Source organism: Pelophylax lessonae (genome assembly GCF_965119305.1).
Source record: "Pelophylax lessonae genome assembly, chromosome: 3".
Classification (NCBI taxonomy): Eukaryota; Metazoa; Chordata; class Amphibia; order Anura; family Ranidae; genus Pelophylax; species Pelophylax lessonae.
The window spans coordinates 260,661,411-260,678,368 of NC_138770.1; the positions used below are offsets into that span (position 1 = coordinate 260,661,411).

A 16,958-nucleotide genomic window follows, 5' to 3' on the forward strand; every position below is an offset into this window, starting at 1 on the left:
GGCCTGATCCAAGATAAAGTTTGAATAAAGGTTATGACAAAAGAGAGTGAGGTCAAACATTTTTGAAAATGGAAAAAGATACAGCCTATCCTTTCTGAGTTGCTTAAGGCCAAGTTCTTTTCAGGTTCTGATGACAGGAAGGACAGAATATGAGGCGGAGAGTAAGTACTGGGATTAAAGTGCATGTGTTCACACTAGGCAAATAAGTGTTTCCAGGTACACTAGTAAATCTTTTTGGAAGTTGCTTTTCCTGCTTTTAACATAGTAGAAATAACAGACTCAGGCCAGGGGTTGTCTCCTAGTAATCTGCGTATGTCTGTGCACCAGGTAGTTCTGGGCCAATTCGGTGCAATGAGAATTACAAGTTTCTTCTTTTGATCAATTTTGCAGGGTAGGTGAGGCAGAATCCGCACTGGAGGGAAAGCACAGATTAGCCTGAACTGAGACCAGGGAATTATCAAAGATTCCAATGCCAGTGCTACGGGATCATTGGTTCTGACCAAAACCAGAGGAAATATGTTGTTAAATCTGGAGATCAGAATATCCACATCTGGTGTCCTTCATCTCTGACAAATCAGGTTGAAGATGTCGGGGGTGTCCTGGGATGTGTACAGCAGAGATATTTAAAGTGAAAATAACTTCAACTTATCTTCTAAGCTCAGTGAATCAAGACTTGCAAAGTGAATATTTACTTTACTAACAGTCTGTACCACACTGTATTTAGGCCTTACAACCACACAAGCACTTAAGCTTCTCGATATGCCATAGAAAAAGGATCTTCTGAGCATTTGACAGGTAATTTTCATGCCACAATTTTACATGATTAAAGAAATATATTTAGATACAGACGATGGTCCAATACCAGCAGCCTCCAAAACTTTGCTTTTGTGTCCAAAAGCCTGGCCATTCAAACACTCAAAGCTTCCAGACTTAAAACAAAATTTTCCCAGCATGTTTACCAGCTAGCCAGTACTACATTGTTTCAACAATTCGTGTTACAAACAGAGCTTTTAGTGCCCATTCACACTAGGGCGACTCACGAGGCGACTTGTGTCGCCCCAGGTCGCCCCAGGTCGCTTGACATAACCAAAGCAATGTAATTCAATCAGTGCCGTCTTAATTGCCACTACTGAAGTCGCTCCGACTTCAGAAAAGGGTCCGGTACTACTTTGAGGATCCGACCTGTCCCATATACTTCAATGGGAGTCTCCTCCTTATCTTAATTGAAGTGACTTGTGATCCGACTTGTCATCCGACTTTGCAAAAAAATGGTATTGAACAAGAAAAGAGCATAATTTTTATTAAAACATGTCTTCTGTCAACCTGGCCGTTTTTCTTGCAGGCATTTATCGGGCATTTTTTTAGTCAGGCATGTCTTTTTTTGTATTTAGTGTCTGGGGGGTCTAAAAAATTTACCTGTCAAGTTTCAGCTCTGTAGCATGTCCAGAACCCCTAAAAAACAGCATTTTTCTTATAATTTCAGTAATACGGCTTCTCTGCGGCTGGCTTTTTTTCTTGCAGGCATTTATCGGGCATTTTTTTAGGCAGGCATGTCATTTTTTTTATTTAGTGTCTGGGGGGGTCTAAAAAGTGTACCTGTCAAGTTTCAGCTCTGTAGCATGTCCAGAACCCCTAAAAAACAGCATTTTTCTTATAATTTTTAGTAGAAAACTAATGCAGTGTCTTTCCAGCTGTCTTTTTCTTTTTTTTTTTCAAAACATCATATTGTGATTGGCCAAATAAAAAGTCGCCTCGCGCTGAAGTCGTGCCAAAGTCGCGCAGAGTTGCGCCAAAGTCGCGCTGGAAGCGACGCGACTTTAGTGGTCGCGGCAGTGTGAACCGCCACTTAGTTGCACAACATTTGCATAAGTGGAAGCCAGCCATGCTGCCTCTTCAAGGCCCCTCTGTGTATTGTGGTCCATAGCTGTAATCTATACACACTATACAACTTTTGTTGTTAGATTTCCTTTAGATTTACCTTTACTATGTAGTGCAAGGGCCTGCCAGATTGCATACAAATTAAAAGTGTTTAGATTTGACCTCATAATATATGGTTTTGGTAAATCAAAAGGAAAAAATCTAAAGACAATTGTCTAGTGTGTATGGTCCATAAGAGAGCTTCCATCTTGAGACATACATAGATATGAAAAGCAGGGTAGGAATGCCTGGAGGTCACCCATTTCTCCTTAAAGTTGGAAGTTAAGTCAAAATCTAACTAAGGCTAAACAAAATCTCATTCCACACCCCCGCGGTAGTAATCTTCCGGTGCCGTGGGGTCTGCCTCCTCAGTTCATAGATTGCTTTTCTTGTACAGAAGCAATAGTACAGCTTCTATTAATGAAGAAGGTGGGTGAAAGGGGCAGAAATAATTGTCACTCTTGATGAGTGCCTGTGACAGATCCCTCAGCTCGTATAAACCTGCTGCACTAGAAGATTACCACTGCCTGGTTATGGGGGGATCAGAGTATCAAAGATGTAATCTAAATTGTTAGCCAGCAGCATAAGAGATACTGCATTGACTGTAAGAACTGTCTCTTGTGCTTATTTTGTCTAAACTTAGGCTTTAAGCCTCCTGTGTATTCCTACTATCCAGGGCCAATAGGAATGTGTAAAAAGTAGGAGGTAGGAGCAGGCTCAAACACTACCTGCAAGTCAGAGTACCCCAGGATTTAGCAAGAATGGCAGGTTATTAAAGATTGCTGTGAATACAGGAATGTCTAGGTGCTTGTAATTTATACCTGTAGAAATTTTTATTTGTATTTTTTTTTTTTTTTATGACAGTCTTTTTAAGCGTTTGACAAATTGGCAATTATATTATATTATATATAAAAGGGGATCTTTAATGTATTTCTACCTCACAAGAAGTGAAAAAATAAAGATAAATACAAAACAAATGTCACTGTTTAAAGAGTAAAACATGAAAATACACAGAAAGCAAATTTGCATGCCTATAAGGATATACCAGAAATATTCCTCTGTGTAAATAAGGCTTACCTGTGCCATTTTCAGTAGTATCGAGAGGTTGTGATTTGGAATGAGTTTGATTTCTCCATTCCAATAAAGCTTCATTAAAATATTTTGCAGATTCCTCTTCATTAAAGCTTCCACGCAGCAATGACCCAGAAGTGTCCGGAAAATACAATTTTCTCGCTTCTGAGCTAAAACCCTGGAGAAGTTTGAAATTGAGCTTGAGAATATCTTGTACAAATTAACACTGCTTTCTAAATATTTGTACACAATCAACCAGTAATGTTAGAAGGGTTTTTTTTTTTGTGAAACGGAATCATGCTTTAATAGGAGATGGAAAAAGTATATATGGCAAATATACAAACTGTATATATATGTACTGAAGAAAATCAGCCTGGGGTTGGTTAGGAGGGGGTTAATGAAGAGGGCAGGTACTTTCCCTTCAGCCCTGTGCTTTAAGCAGCTGGTCAGGGGGGCTGGTTTATGGCTGTTTTGCTATCAGTTCTGAGGAGACCTGAATGCTGGATGGAAGCCTCCCTGTGCTGTCTTAAGGCCCCTTTCACACATGCTGTCCGTTTTTCATCCATCCGTTGATGGAGGAAAAACGGACATCAATGTATCTCTATGTAAAAACCGATGACAACGGATGATCATCCGTTAACATCCGTTTTAATTTGCTTCCGTCAATGTCTGTTTTTTTGAACGGATGAATGCCCTATTTTTCATACGTCAAAAAAACGGATCGGACGAAAAACGGATGACAACAGATGAAAAACGGATGAAAAACGGATAACAACTGATGAAGAACAGATGACAACTGACGAAAAACTGATGAAAAACGGAAAACAACTGATGAAGAACGGATGACAACTGACGAAAAACGGATGAAAAACGGATGAAAAATGGATGAAAAAACGGATGGAAAACTGATACATTTTGACGTGACTGAACTGAAGAACTGAACGAACCGTATGTGTGAAAGGAGCCTAAGGCCCCTTTCACACTATCCGTCCGTTGGACAGATTCCGTTTGTGTGCGGAGACACAGCTGTCAGTTCCACATGCATCTCTATGGGGGAAATCGGATGGGAACGGACCGTTGGTCCGTTCTCATCCGATCCCATCCGATCCGCTGGACGGATAGAAAATAGGGTTTCCATCTGTCCAGATTTGACGGTTTAGATCGGGTCAGATGTCAGAGGACATGTCTCCGCTGCCATCCGATGCCCTATAGGGATGCATGGGGGGACCGTTCAGATCCGCCAAAAAAACGGACAGGCGGATCTGAACGGTCCGCCTGTGTGAAAGGGGCCTTTGTGCTCTTTCACACGGGCGATCCGATCAGATCCGCCTGTCAGTTTTTTAGGCAGATCTGATCGGATCCTCCATGCAGCTCTATGGGGCAGCAGATGTCCGCTGACACCCGCTGCCATACGTATCCGATCTTGTCTGTGAAATCCGGACGGATGGAAACCCTTTTTTTCCATCCATTCAGGGATCGGATCAGATCGGATGAGAGCGGACAGGCGGTCCGCTCTCATCCGATCCCCCATAGAGAGCAGCGGGAGCTGTGACACCTCCCTCTCTGCACTGCAAGCGGAGACGGAGCTGTCATTCGCCGGCTCAGCACGGATGCGCCTACGGAGGCGGACCATGTGAAAGAGCCCTTAACCTGCTGGGTGAGCTGGCCTGTAACTGGGACTTTTGCAATGTTGTGGATGTTTTGGCTGGGATGCTGAACATCATTTAAAAAAGACTGTGTTGTACTGATGAGCAGAGTAGCAGAGTTTTTTGTGTTGTTTTGAGCTGCCCGCCATTATTTTCCTGTTTTGATTTAAAAAAAAAATAACGGAAGTGTCTCCCAGCCCCTTGGATTCTGACAAATGTTGGATAATGCATTGGGCCTACTGTGGAGAGCAGGTGTCTCACGAAATGGCAGGGACTTTCTGAAATAGTCAAGAAGGTGGGTACTGTTCTCTGCCAATGATGGTGAGATTTGTGCTGGTGACCTTATACAGGCGATGTTATCTAACAATCATATTGAGGACTTTCTAGCGGAATATGAAAATGTTGCTTTATCTAAAGGGTGGCTTAGAGGATGCTGGGCTGGACTAGCACAGCTTTTTCTGCCTGGTAAGTTCAGGAAGTGTACGGCTTATGGGACTGCATTGAGATGACTATGATAGGTATAAAGCAGGAATCCAGGCTAAAGAGGGTGTAGGTTCAGACTACGAAGTGGTGCATAGACCTGGTGGGGGGGGGGGGGTGCATTGGAATGTGGATGCCCTTTCCCAGGCCTATAACCATTTTGTGCTTGGTGTCCAGACCCCTGGACACCAAGCACCAAGCACGTAAAGAGTCAGCCCAAGGTTAAGAGAGGGTTATTGAAGAGGGGAGGTACTTTCCCTTCAGCCCTGTGTTTTAAGCAGCTGGTCAGGGGGGCTGGTTGATGGCTGTTTTGCTATTAGTTCTGAGGAGACCTGAATGCTGGATGGAAGCCTCCTTGCGCTGTGTTGAACCTGTTGGGGGAGCTGGCCTGTAACTGGGAATGTTGCAATGTTGTGGATGTTTTGGCTGAGATGCTGAACATGATTTAAAAGGACTGTGCTGTACAGATGAGCAGGGTTTTTTGTGGTGTTTTGAGCTGCCAGAGAAGACAGTCTGTCATTATTTTCCTGTTTTGCTGAATAAAGCAAACTTTAAGTTGACTGAAGTATCTCCCAGCCCCTGTTTACCCCTCAGATCCTGACAATATGTATGTTCATACGCATATATACAGTATGTGTACTGTATCTGTATACTTCTGTTGTCTGAGTAGTTAGAACATGACTGGTTTATATATATATATATATATATATATATATATATATATATATATATATTAAAAAGGCAAGTGCTCTGTCACTGTAAGAAGAGGCAGTTTGGACACAGCTCCAGGTATGACACTGGCTGGCAGAGGTGTGGACAATATTGGAGTATCTTAGGCTAGAAGCAGCAGGGCTTGTGTCACCTATGGGGAAAACAGGATGTTCCTCAAAACGTATTAAGTTCTAGTGTGGGTCCTAGAGTCCAATGGCTTTGTAAAGCTTTGGGGAGGATAAAGCCTCCAACCTGAGATCTATATCCTGTATCCTGTTCCCATCCTTCGCCAACAATCATGGTGTCACGCAACCAGTTTGTCGATAACAACATGTTATGACTGCATACATTTCTACCTAGTTTGTCTCCCTTTCTTTCCAAGTGTCATCATTCAATGGACAATTTACTTTGACTGTCCCCTCAATGACATCACTAGCACCACTGACAATCCCTCCTCTGACATTAGCACCAATAAACCAATCCTATTATGCACAATAAATGTCATTATTATATGCAACATGCTTTCATAAGCGGAAAGTGGTTTTGGTACCATAATGGCAGATTCTACCAGCATACCAAAGCACAGGGGATCTGCCATGTGCAAATGAAAGAGAAAGTCATGTTTTCTAAAAGAGAAAGGGATGAGTTCTCAGTTGTCTGTCTAAAATCTCCTAATATCACTTTACTTTTTAAGAGCTGCTAGTCACTAACATAACATGAGACAGCTGAACAAGTATTATAACTGTCATTCTCCAGATGTAAAAATGTAAGATTTAAAGCTTAGCTGTCCTTTAATAGTTGTACAGGCAATGTTTATTATTTGTACAGACAGTACAATACATGATGGAACTGATGTATGAAATCTGAAAAGTAAAGTTCCTTAGCAACCAATCAGATTCAATGTTTTATTTTTTGCTCTGCTCTAAATGCTAAAATTTGACCAGTTTTAATCCTATACTTCCCTTTCTTATACTCTGTTTATTTTATAAATATTTTTTTTCCTAATCAATGTGTTTATGTGAATTGATTCCTCTTTAACAATATATATACAGACACTTACCTTGTCACCAGTTTCTCCCTTTCTCTCAAAGGAAGTAAATCCAGCTGAGACTGTCTGCTTTTCAAGTCTTCCACTGGATTCCTCAAGATTCTGTTCTTTTCTGAATGCATGCAAAGCATCTAATTTGCCATCTTGAGATTTCCCCTGCAATGTGAAATATTAGAAGTAAACTGAATTACTAAACAATTTCGCTGCTGACATAAATGCATGAAATTAGCAACCCACCGGCTCCCAGTATGTTGTGCAGATATTTCCAATGGACATTTCACTTTTGCCGTACTTTCTGTACGAGCTAAATTTCTTGTCGAATTGTCTGCACTTAGCTCATTATTTAAAAAATATGCAAATTGGCACAGAAGAAGTGTACTTATGGAAACTACTAAAGATGAACAGAATTGTTTCTCCGGCAATATTCTCTTCTGCAGCTTTGAGTACATTTATCTTCTCAAACCGAAGAATAAAAGGCACTGTTAAGTCCAGGTTATGCTGAAATTGGAATGCAACGCAGAGCTATGTCGGATTTTTTGACACATTTTATTTTTATGGCACTAAGCTTTGCATGTGTTGGCAGTTGTAGTTCAATTAAATTAAAAAGTAAAGCCCTCGCTACTTCATTTAAAATGCTCTTTTATATGGTCTGCAGGTGTATCTTAAGAGGCAGTTACTTATGTAAGACTGCACATTTAAGACGTTCATTTCCATACTAAACAAGACACATCTCTGCTTAATATCAAACTAACCATAATGCAAGAGGAGAAGAAAAACAGTAAAAATGTGAGCTAGAATTTATTTAATTAAAAAACATTCACTGAAGTCATATGCCGACAGTATAAAAGAGCTTAGAGGTTGTAGCTGCTTAAAAGTTGCTAAGGAAGAAATCACAGAAATTTCCTGGTGCCAGGGGGATTGACTGGCTCAGACTGCAGATGGTAGGGGGCAATAGAAAATCATTGACATTACTTTCTCTGACCTGATATTCTTACAAATGCTAAAAAATAAAGTAAAGAGACAAACATTGTATGCTTTAGACTGCAAAGATGATCTATTTCCATGCTGGTGAATTATTTAACTTCTTGTTGGCAACTGCCTCATTTAAAACACACTGATTTCAGTTTGTTGCAAAGAAACACAAGATTAAAGATGACCTGAACTATGGAAGCTGTGTCCACAAAAATGGCAAGCACAGGGCACATGAGTAGTCACCGGTATAGACAGCTTAGGTCATGCTCTTCACTGTTCATGGTTCTATGTTCTGCCCCTCCGAGGCTGGAGCGCCGGGCTGTGGAAGGGGCGGGAGCAGTTGGCTCAGTCTCCCTGGAGTGCACTAAGAGATAGAGCCAGCTGTCAATCCAGGCTTCTGGGTGGATCCTGACTGTAAAGACGGAATTGATCCAGAGCCTGGACTGGCTAAGTGACGTCAGCCGACATCAGACTTTAACCTGCTATCAGCTAAAAAAATGCAGTAAAGAGACAAACATTGTAAGATTTAGAATACAAATATGATCTATTCCCATGCTGCTGAATTATATAACTTCTTGCTGGCAACTGCCTCATTTATGAACGGGGGAGTCCAAGAACTAGTCACCGTAAAGTCCAAGTGATGGTTTTGTATGGTCCCAGCTTTTGATAAAATGAAACTGAAGCAAGATGGGCAATCTCTGGTTTGTTCATGGTTCATGGGATAGAAATGTGCAGCTCAAGTCTCTAACATTAATGAACTTCAGTTTTTATTTTATTATTGTTATAAAGAAGTAAGGAATGGGTCATACAATCCTTTAACAAATGTTACTTAGGCCTGAAATACACAATTAGTCAAAGACCATTCAAGCTTCCATATAATTCAGCTTGTGAATACATTAGGTTCATTTCTTAACCACTTCAGCCCCGGAAGGTTTTACCCCCTTAATGATCAGCCCATTTATTTGCAATACGGCACTGCGTCGCTTTAACTGACAATTGCACAGTCGTGCGACACTGTACCCAAAAAAAATTGATGTATTTTTTTCCCCCATAAATAGAGCTTTCTTTTGTCGGTATTTGTTTACCTCGTTTTGAATTTTCGAGCTATAAACAAAAAAAGACAGACAATTTTGAAAAAAAAACAACATTTTTTACTTTCTGCTATAAAACATTCCCAATAAAAACAATCTAAAAATCAAATTTCTTTATCAGTTTAGGTCAATTTATATTCTGCTACATATTTTTGGTAAAAAAAAATCCCAAAAAGCATATATTTATTGGTTTGCGCAAAAGTTATAGCGTTTACAAACTATGGGATACATTTTTAGACTTTTTTTATTGTTTTTATTAGTAATACCAGCGATCAGTGATTTTTAGCGGGACTGCGATATTGCGGCGGACAATATCTGACACTAAGTGACACTTTTTGGGGACCAATGACACCAATACAGTGATTAGTGCTAAATAATATGCACTGTTACTGTATAAATAACACTGGCAGGGATAGGGTTAATATCAGGGGTGATCAAGGGGTTAAGCGTGCTCTTAAAGCAGAGTTCCACCTAAAAAAAAAAAAATGACATAAAAATAGACCCAGGACAGTCAGGGCTAGTACATTCCACAATGGATAGCCTCTGTACTGTCCCGGGTTGCACTTACCTGCAAGAAGAAATACTTACCTTGAAAATGTATTGTCCAGCGCTGCCATCTCAGGTGTGGGTAGCTTGAAGCCAGCGCAATCCTCTTCTGCGTCCTCTTCGGTCCCACGATGCACTGCACTGGCCCCGCCGTCACTTCCGGTGCGCGAGCGTCATCCCTCCACAGCTTCTGGGCATGCCCAGAAGCTGTTTAGAAGGGAATGACGCGCGCGCACCGGAACTGACGTCGGGGCCGGTGCAGGCGCATTGATTCCTGGGAGCGATGATGTTCAGCTCCCAGGAATCATTGCAAGCCAGGAAGTGACGACGGGCCGTGGCCGCCGAGGGGAGGAAGAGGAAGTAAGGTAAGTATATTTTCTTCTAATCCAAGGTAAGTAAAAATAAAAAAAAAAAAGTGATTATCCATTTCTTTTTAAGGTGACCCGGACCAAGAAGGTGGGCAGAAGTGTCATTTTAGGGTGGAACTCCACTTTAAGGAATGTTTTCTAACTGTAGGGGGAGTGGCCTGACTGCAGTAAGAGAGAGATCGGTGTTCCTGATTACTAGGAACACACAATCTCTCCCTTCCTGTCTGACAGAACAGCCGTCTGCCTTGTTTACATAGGCAGATGGCCGTTTTGTCAGTCTCCTTGACAATCGTGTGAGGCTGGTGGCGATCGCGGCCACAGGTCCCGCAGACTGGCTCCCGCTTTGTCTAATCCCAGCGTGAAAGTGGCTCCGGTGGCACGTGCGCGCACCCTAGAGCCTTAAAGCAAAATCATATACATGTTTGTGATTTTGCACTTAAGGGCTGCCCTGCCACAGGAGGAGTCTAGAGAACTGGCATGGGACCCCAGAAGAGGTGGTTTAGTGGCCAATTCCAATGATAAAGCGCCATGCCTCTTGGGATTTATTTTACGTCCTCTGGGACGCTCTATGCAATACTATTGCACAGAGCGGGTAAGAATAACGTGTTTGTTATTTTAATTAAAAAACAAAATGTTTACCCACTTTAGGGTAAATAGTTCACTTTGCAAGGGAAGTTGCACTTTGCAAGAGACTTTTTCCCCAGACCTTAGTGAATGAGTTGAAGATCTGCTAACCTGCATCATCCCATTCTGTGAAAGAAGAAAATAGAATTTTTGTAAGAACTTACCGTAAAATTATTTTCTCTGTAGTCCTCTGACAGTCGCCGCCGGTGGTATTAGCCTTCACTAATGGGTAATGGCGACCTCTGCAGGAGCAAGGCTTGGCAGATAATCGATTATCAGGTTAATACAAAAAAACTTTTATACCTCGGCACGCCACTAGGGGGCCATCCCTCAGCCATTATCCTGAACCCAATCTGACATTACCTCAGTTTGTAGCAAGCAGTGCCGGAAGGCAACAACCCCCAGATCCAAAAAAACCAGAGGGGTGGGGGCGGCGACTTTTAGAGGACTACAGAGAAAATAATTTTACGGTAAGTTCTTACAAAAATTCTATTTTCTCTTAGTCCTCTGACAGTCGCCGCCCAATGGTATTAGCCTTCACTAATGGGATGTCCCAAAGCAGTGCAGGTATGAGGGGTGGGAAAGCAACGCAACCAAATTAGAAGGTAACGTAAACAGCCAGGCCAGTAACAACCTGAGCCCACAAGAAAAAACTGGAACAAACCCAGAAACAACAAAAAAACACCCCAAGAAGGAGGGACAGTAAAGACAATGTCCCCTTAAACAACTGCCGCACTCAAAACTTTGCAGCCAAAGGAAGCATCTGAAGATGCCAAAACATCAAGTTTGTAAAACTTTGTGAAAGTTTGCACGAACGACTAAGTCACCGCCTTGCACACCTGATGATTTTAGAAAGAAAATAAAAAGAAAGCTGAGACACAGAGTCCCAGCAGAAAAGACCTAACCAGCTTCTGAGCTAGGCAGCGTAAAACTGAATGTCAGATTGGGTTCAGGATAATGGCTGAGGGATGGCCCCCTAGTGGCGTGCCGAGGTATAAATGTTTTTTTGTATTAACCTGATAATCAATTATCTGCCTAGCCTTGCTCCTGCAGAGGGCACTATTACCCATTAGTGAAGGCTAATACCATCGGGCGGCGACTGTCAGAGGATGTAAGAGAAATGTTATTTTTATATTTTCCTAACATGTGATTGGCAATTCTTAGGAAAGTGAAATTGAATCACAATCACTAATCTCTAGCGGAAATTCCACTGTACTGTGAAACTTCCTTTACAAAGTGAACAGCCTTTTTGTCTTTAGTAAATTAAATCCCTTATCTTCAGCAATAACTTTACAAATTGCCCCAACATAACCCTAATCAATCAACACATCAGAAATGAGCTTTGCCAAGCCATTACCTTGTCTTGGTGTTAAAACTAATATAATAGTGTTGATTTACTAATACTGGAGAGTGCAAAATCTGTTGCAGCTGCACATGGTAGCCAGACAGCTTCTAACTTCAGCTTATTCAATTAGGCTTTGACAAAAAAACCTGGAAGCTGATTGGTTTCTATGTAGAGCTGCACCAGATTTTGCACTCTCCTGTTTTAGTAAATCAACCCCAGTGAGACATGTAATAGTCTAAATAGGGTGAGTAAATAGTCCAAATAGGGTGAGTAAAGCAGTATCTTGAAATTATAAAAAAAGGGGGAGATGATTCCCAATAATCTTGCCAAAAATCTTCTACTATCTCTAAGCAAGGATCTAGCACATTGTTCATGGAACTGAACTCTCCATAGTCATAATTAAATGTGAAGTGGCTATGTAGAGTTCAGTTCACTTTAACCACTTAAGCCCCGGAGGATTTGGCTGCTAAAGGACCAGGGGTTTTTTTGCGATTTTTTACTGCGTGACTTTAACGGACAATTGCGCGGTCGTGCGACGCTGTACCTAAACGAATTTGACGTCCTTTTTTTCCCACAAACAGAGCTTTCTTTTGGTGGTATTTGATCACCTGTGCAATTCTTTGATCACACGCTATAAACAAAAAAAGAGCGTAAATTTTGCAAAAATAACAATATTTTTCACATTTTTTTATATGAAATTCCCCCCAAAAAAAAGTAAAAATCAAAATTTTTTAACATTTTTCGGCCAATTTGTTTTATGCTACCTATGTTTGGTAAAAAAAATCGCAAAAAGCGTATTTTGATTGGTTTGCGCAAAAGTTATCGCGTTTACTAACAAAGGGAAAGATTTTTGTCATTTTTGGTGTTTTTTTTTTTAACGCGTAATGGCGGCGATCTGCGATTTTTTTTTCGGTACTGCGACATTGCGGCGGACAGATCGGACCCTTGACTGACATTTTTGACACTTTTGGGGTTACCAGTGACATTACTGCAGTAATCAGTGCTATACATATGCACTGTTACTGCAAAAATGACACTGGCAGGGAAGGGGTTAACTTTATTGGACAGGGAGGGGTTAAGTGTGTTCTAGGGGCGTGATTCTAACTGTGTAGGGACATTCCTATTGGTGTAAAAGCAAAGATCCACCGTTCTACATAGTAGAACGGACAGATCTTCACTTTTACACAGGGAGAACTGACAGGCAGCTTGTGTAAGCTGCCTGTACAAGCTGCTCTGTCTTTCTCCCTTCACAGGAGCGATCGCAGTGTGACTGGCGGACATCGAGTCCGCCGGTCACACGCACTGACTTGCCTGTGAACGAGCCGCGGCGGGCGCGCGCCTCGGCGGGCGCGCGCCCGCCCGCGATAGGCTCGCAAGTCAGTGACAGGCGAGTGACGTACCGATACGTCACTCTGCCTGGCTGGGGCTGACCGCCGCAGTATATAGTCGTGCGGCGGTCGGCAACCGGTTAAATACAGTGCCGGATCCTTGCTCAGAGGAAGGGGTAAGGATTTCATCCAGGAAGATCCAAGATTGCTGAGTAACACCTGAGCTTTCTGCAGAGTAAAGGACAGAAAAGTTAGCAATGCCTGACATTATCCATTGTGCTGGGATCGGGGGACGGTAAGCTTATCCCTCAACAATTTTAATATGCAGTAATGTTGCTTCAACTTAACCAGCATTTGTCAGAATCTTTTGCGTTTATAAGGTGGCTTACTACTAGTATGATCCTGACCAAGCTGGTGGCTTCAGAGTTGAAAAATGCTTATCATGAAATTTATGAAACTTCTGAAAACTTCTGAAAAAACTCCAGGAGTTCCCCTCTACGTACCCGGTTGTAACCATGCCAACACGTTTAGTGTCGGTTCACACTATGGCGACACGACTACTCCAAAGTTGAAAGCGGTATTAAACCCAAAACCAAAATATTTATAAAAATATTTATTGCAGCTTACCAACCATTAGATGTGGAGACTGCATTCATTTTTTATGCTTTCTTTCCTCTATTTTCACCTGGTGATCTAGCCAGTAACAGCTCCTGTATTAGAATGCCTATATAGATTAACCTCCCTGGCGGTACGATTATGTCAGGAATTCTGTACCAAAAGCGGTACAATTTTTTGCATGGAAATTTGGCGTTATGTATTATAGGCCTACAATTCTTAGTAATTACTGACTTAAACCTGACCAAAACAAGACTGTAGTAGACATCCCAGATGTGATAAATTTGAAACACAAACGCATGAATTATAATCTAATCAATAATTCAATAATATAATATATATATATATATATATATATATATATATATATATATATATATATATATATATATATATATATCTGTGTGTATATTTATATATATACGTGTATATATATATATTATATATATATATATATATATATATATATATATATATATATATATATATATATATATATATATATATATATATATATACGTATATATATATATATGTGTATATATATATATATTTATATAAAAATACACGTGTATATATATATATATATATAATATAAATGTTATGTGTTTGTGTTTTGTGCAACGTTTGAATTTCCCTCCCTAGTTCCGCTCCCATGCAGCATTGCTGCTGCAGGGAACGGAACCAGGAAGTCTTCATACGGACAGACGAGCGGCAGGGATCTCGGCTGGCGGTCACAGCAATGAGAGATCATCGCTGGATCACCAGGAGAAGGTAAGAGACAGAGCTGCGCGCTCTGCACATTCACCCCGAGCGTGACTCGGGGATACCGATAACAGCAGGAAAATTCTACCCCGAGTCACGCTCGGGGTTACCACTAGGCAGGTTAAAGAGCAACAGAGACACTTAGGACAGCAGTATTGTCAGTGTGGGGAAAGAGGAGTGTTAGATTCACTCCAAACTTCAGCAAACACTTTTTAAACAGTTAAAGCAATTGTTTTTATTTTTCCCTTTGGGATTAAGGTTTTACCCAAATAAATAAAAAGTTGATCATGGTAACCACCCAAACCTTATAACTGCTACATCCAGGAAAGCTTGTTCCATTGAGACAGATTTACTGGCACAATCACCAGGAAAAAAAAAAGGGGGATGCAGTTATAACGTCTAAGAATTGGTAAGCTGCAATATAATAAATATTTGCCTTTGGGTTTATTATCGCTTTAAACATAAATTATACATGCAATTATTTTCATTTCCAAAGGATTTGTATTTTATTTTTAGTCAGTCATGTGAATCATTCACCTATGCCTGGTTCAGCTTTGCAGCTTTTTGAATCATCTGCCTGCTCATTGCACAAAATAGATGATATTGATTCATGTCCAGTGAGCATACTGGAAATGGAAAAGTGACACTGGAAAAAAAACTCAACCAGGATTTGTATGCATTTTCTGTGTTGCAATAGGGATATGTGAAACCCAGGACTGCCTGAAAAGAAGTACAAATCCTTTTGAGGGGTAATACAGTTAACATACAATATGTGTACCTCAACTGTGTTTTCAATTGTTAACCTGGAGTTGTTTTCCATTTACTGGGAGACAGCATCAACGGCAGCAGGCTAAGGTGGTAGCACAAAAGTTTACTGTGTGTTTTAGTTATATACATATGTATTAATTTAGACTTTACCTTTTCAATCAAATAAAATGCAACAGCAAGCCTTACTGCATTTAAAATGATGAAATGGAAAATGTTCCTGTGGGGGTACAGGCAGCAACATAACCTTTTTACTTGGTAAAATTGGCACCTCTGACAGGTTATTATTATTGTGTCTTCTTCCCCCAGAGACCACCACTCTCATCACTTCTTGTCCTGCTGTCAGAAAGTAAGGTGTAATCCCCCCAAAGAGGTAACATGCAGCAGTTACTTACATCATGCCAGAAAACCTTTAATGTCTCCACTGCTTCAAGGAGAAAACAGTACACTCTCCGCTACTACACCCAACATAAGCAAAATATAACTGGTTTTGACTACTTCTATTGACCATATATCCATATTCAAAATAATATACTGTACATTAGTCAACTTCTAGAAATAAACTATCCATTGTATCTATACATGTTAAAATCAATTAAAAGAAAACATCTACAAATAATACCAAGCTGTGACAGTTCCCCTTCCTTATGTTTTCCTCATCAGTGTCACTTTAAACATATGCTTCATGGTCCACCACACCCTTTATTCCTGTACATTATTAGGTGGCCACCTTACACCTAGATACACATTCCAGGTTCCATCTGGCTTAATCAATATGCAGTGACTCACAAATAATATTCCCTCACTGAAAGATAATACTTGTAGTAAGAGCAGTAGTTTTGATAGGTTAGCCGCTTCCCTCTCAGGGACCCTTCATACCACACCCAGGGACCCTTCATACCACACCCAGGGTCCTCCCATCAGTAGGCTAAAATGCTCTACTTTCTGTAGTGATCAAATTAGGCAAGTTTTGTTTCCACATGAGAACCTGTCCCCACAAAAAGGTTAGACAGTAGGCTAGATAAACGGAAGCACCAACTTATGAGGAATGCCTCATGCAGAGCATTTGTGGCCCTGGGATAAGCTGACTGAAGCCTGGTTCACAATGGTGCGACATGCCCTCTGACTTTGAGAGCACATCTCGCATTACATGTAAAAATCAATTCTACTAGCACCTCATCCTAGTACTAATACCTAATCTAATAATATTATTGGAGAATTTCCCATTTATTCTTACCCCCTGAACCCTGCCCCCTAAGGAACCTTCACGCCCTTCATTAGGAGATTTAAGACCCAAGGGCAGTAAGCACTGCACAGTAATCTCAATGGAGAATTAAGCTTTACCGTAAGAAGGTATCTAAGCCTCCCCAACAAGAAATCTCCACTATACAGTAACAATATTCCTAGACCACATTCATGGGGGTGGATTCCTCACCTTTAGTTTCCAGGTGATACAGTATTATATATTGCTTACCATTAATCTTTCAAGTCACAATTGCCTTCCTAGCCAAGAAATGTATCTACACAGACCTAATGTGCTTTGTTTTTTGTAATTTGCTCCTGTATTTTTATGCTACCTGTAACGCCGAGTGCTCCGGGTCCCTTGGCTTCCCCGGAGCACTCGAGGTGTCCCACAGGCTGCAGCGCTCCGGTCATCGCCCCCGAC

The 16,958-nt window shown here is 41.0% G+C and overlaps 1 protein-coding gene across 1 annotated transcript in view; it reads right to left on the minus strand.

Annotated features, from left to right (window-relative positions):
- The window catches only part of ZBBX (zinc finger B-box domain containing), a 380,683-nt gene that overhangs the window by 267,918 nt on the left and 95,807 nt on the right, over positions 1–16,958 (minus strand). The window contains exons 8-9 of the mRNA XM_082248819.1: positions 6,886–7,029; positions 2,995–3,166 (exon numbers count right to left, since the gene is read on the minus strand). Coding sequence (XP_082104945.1) covers positions 2,995–3,166; positions 6,886–7,029 — 316 coding nt within the window. The remainder of the gene's footprint in view (positions 1–2,994; positions 3,167–6,885; positions 7,030–16,958) is intronic.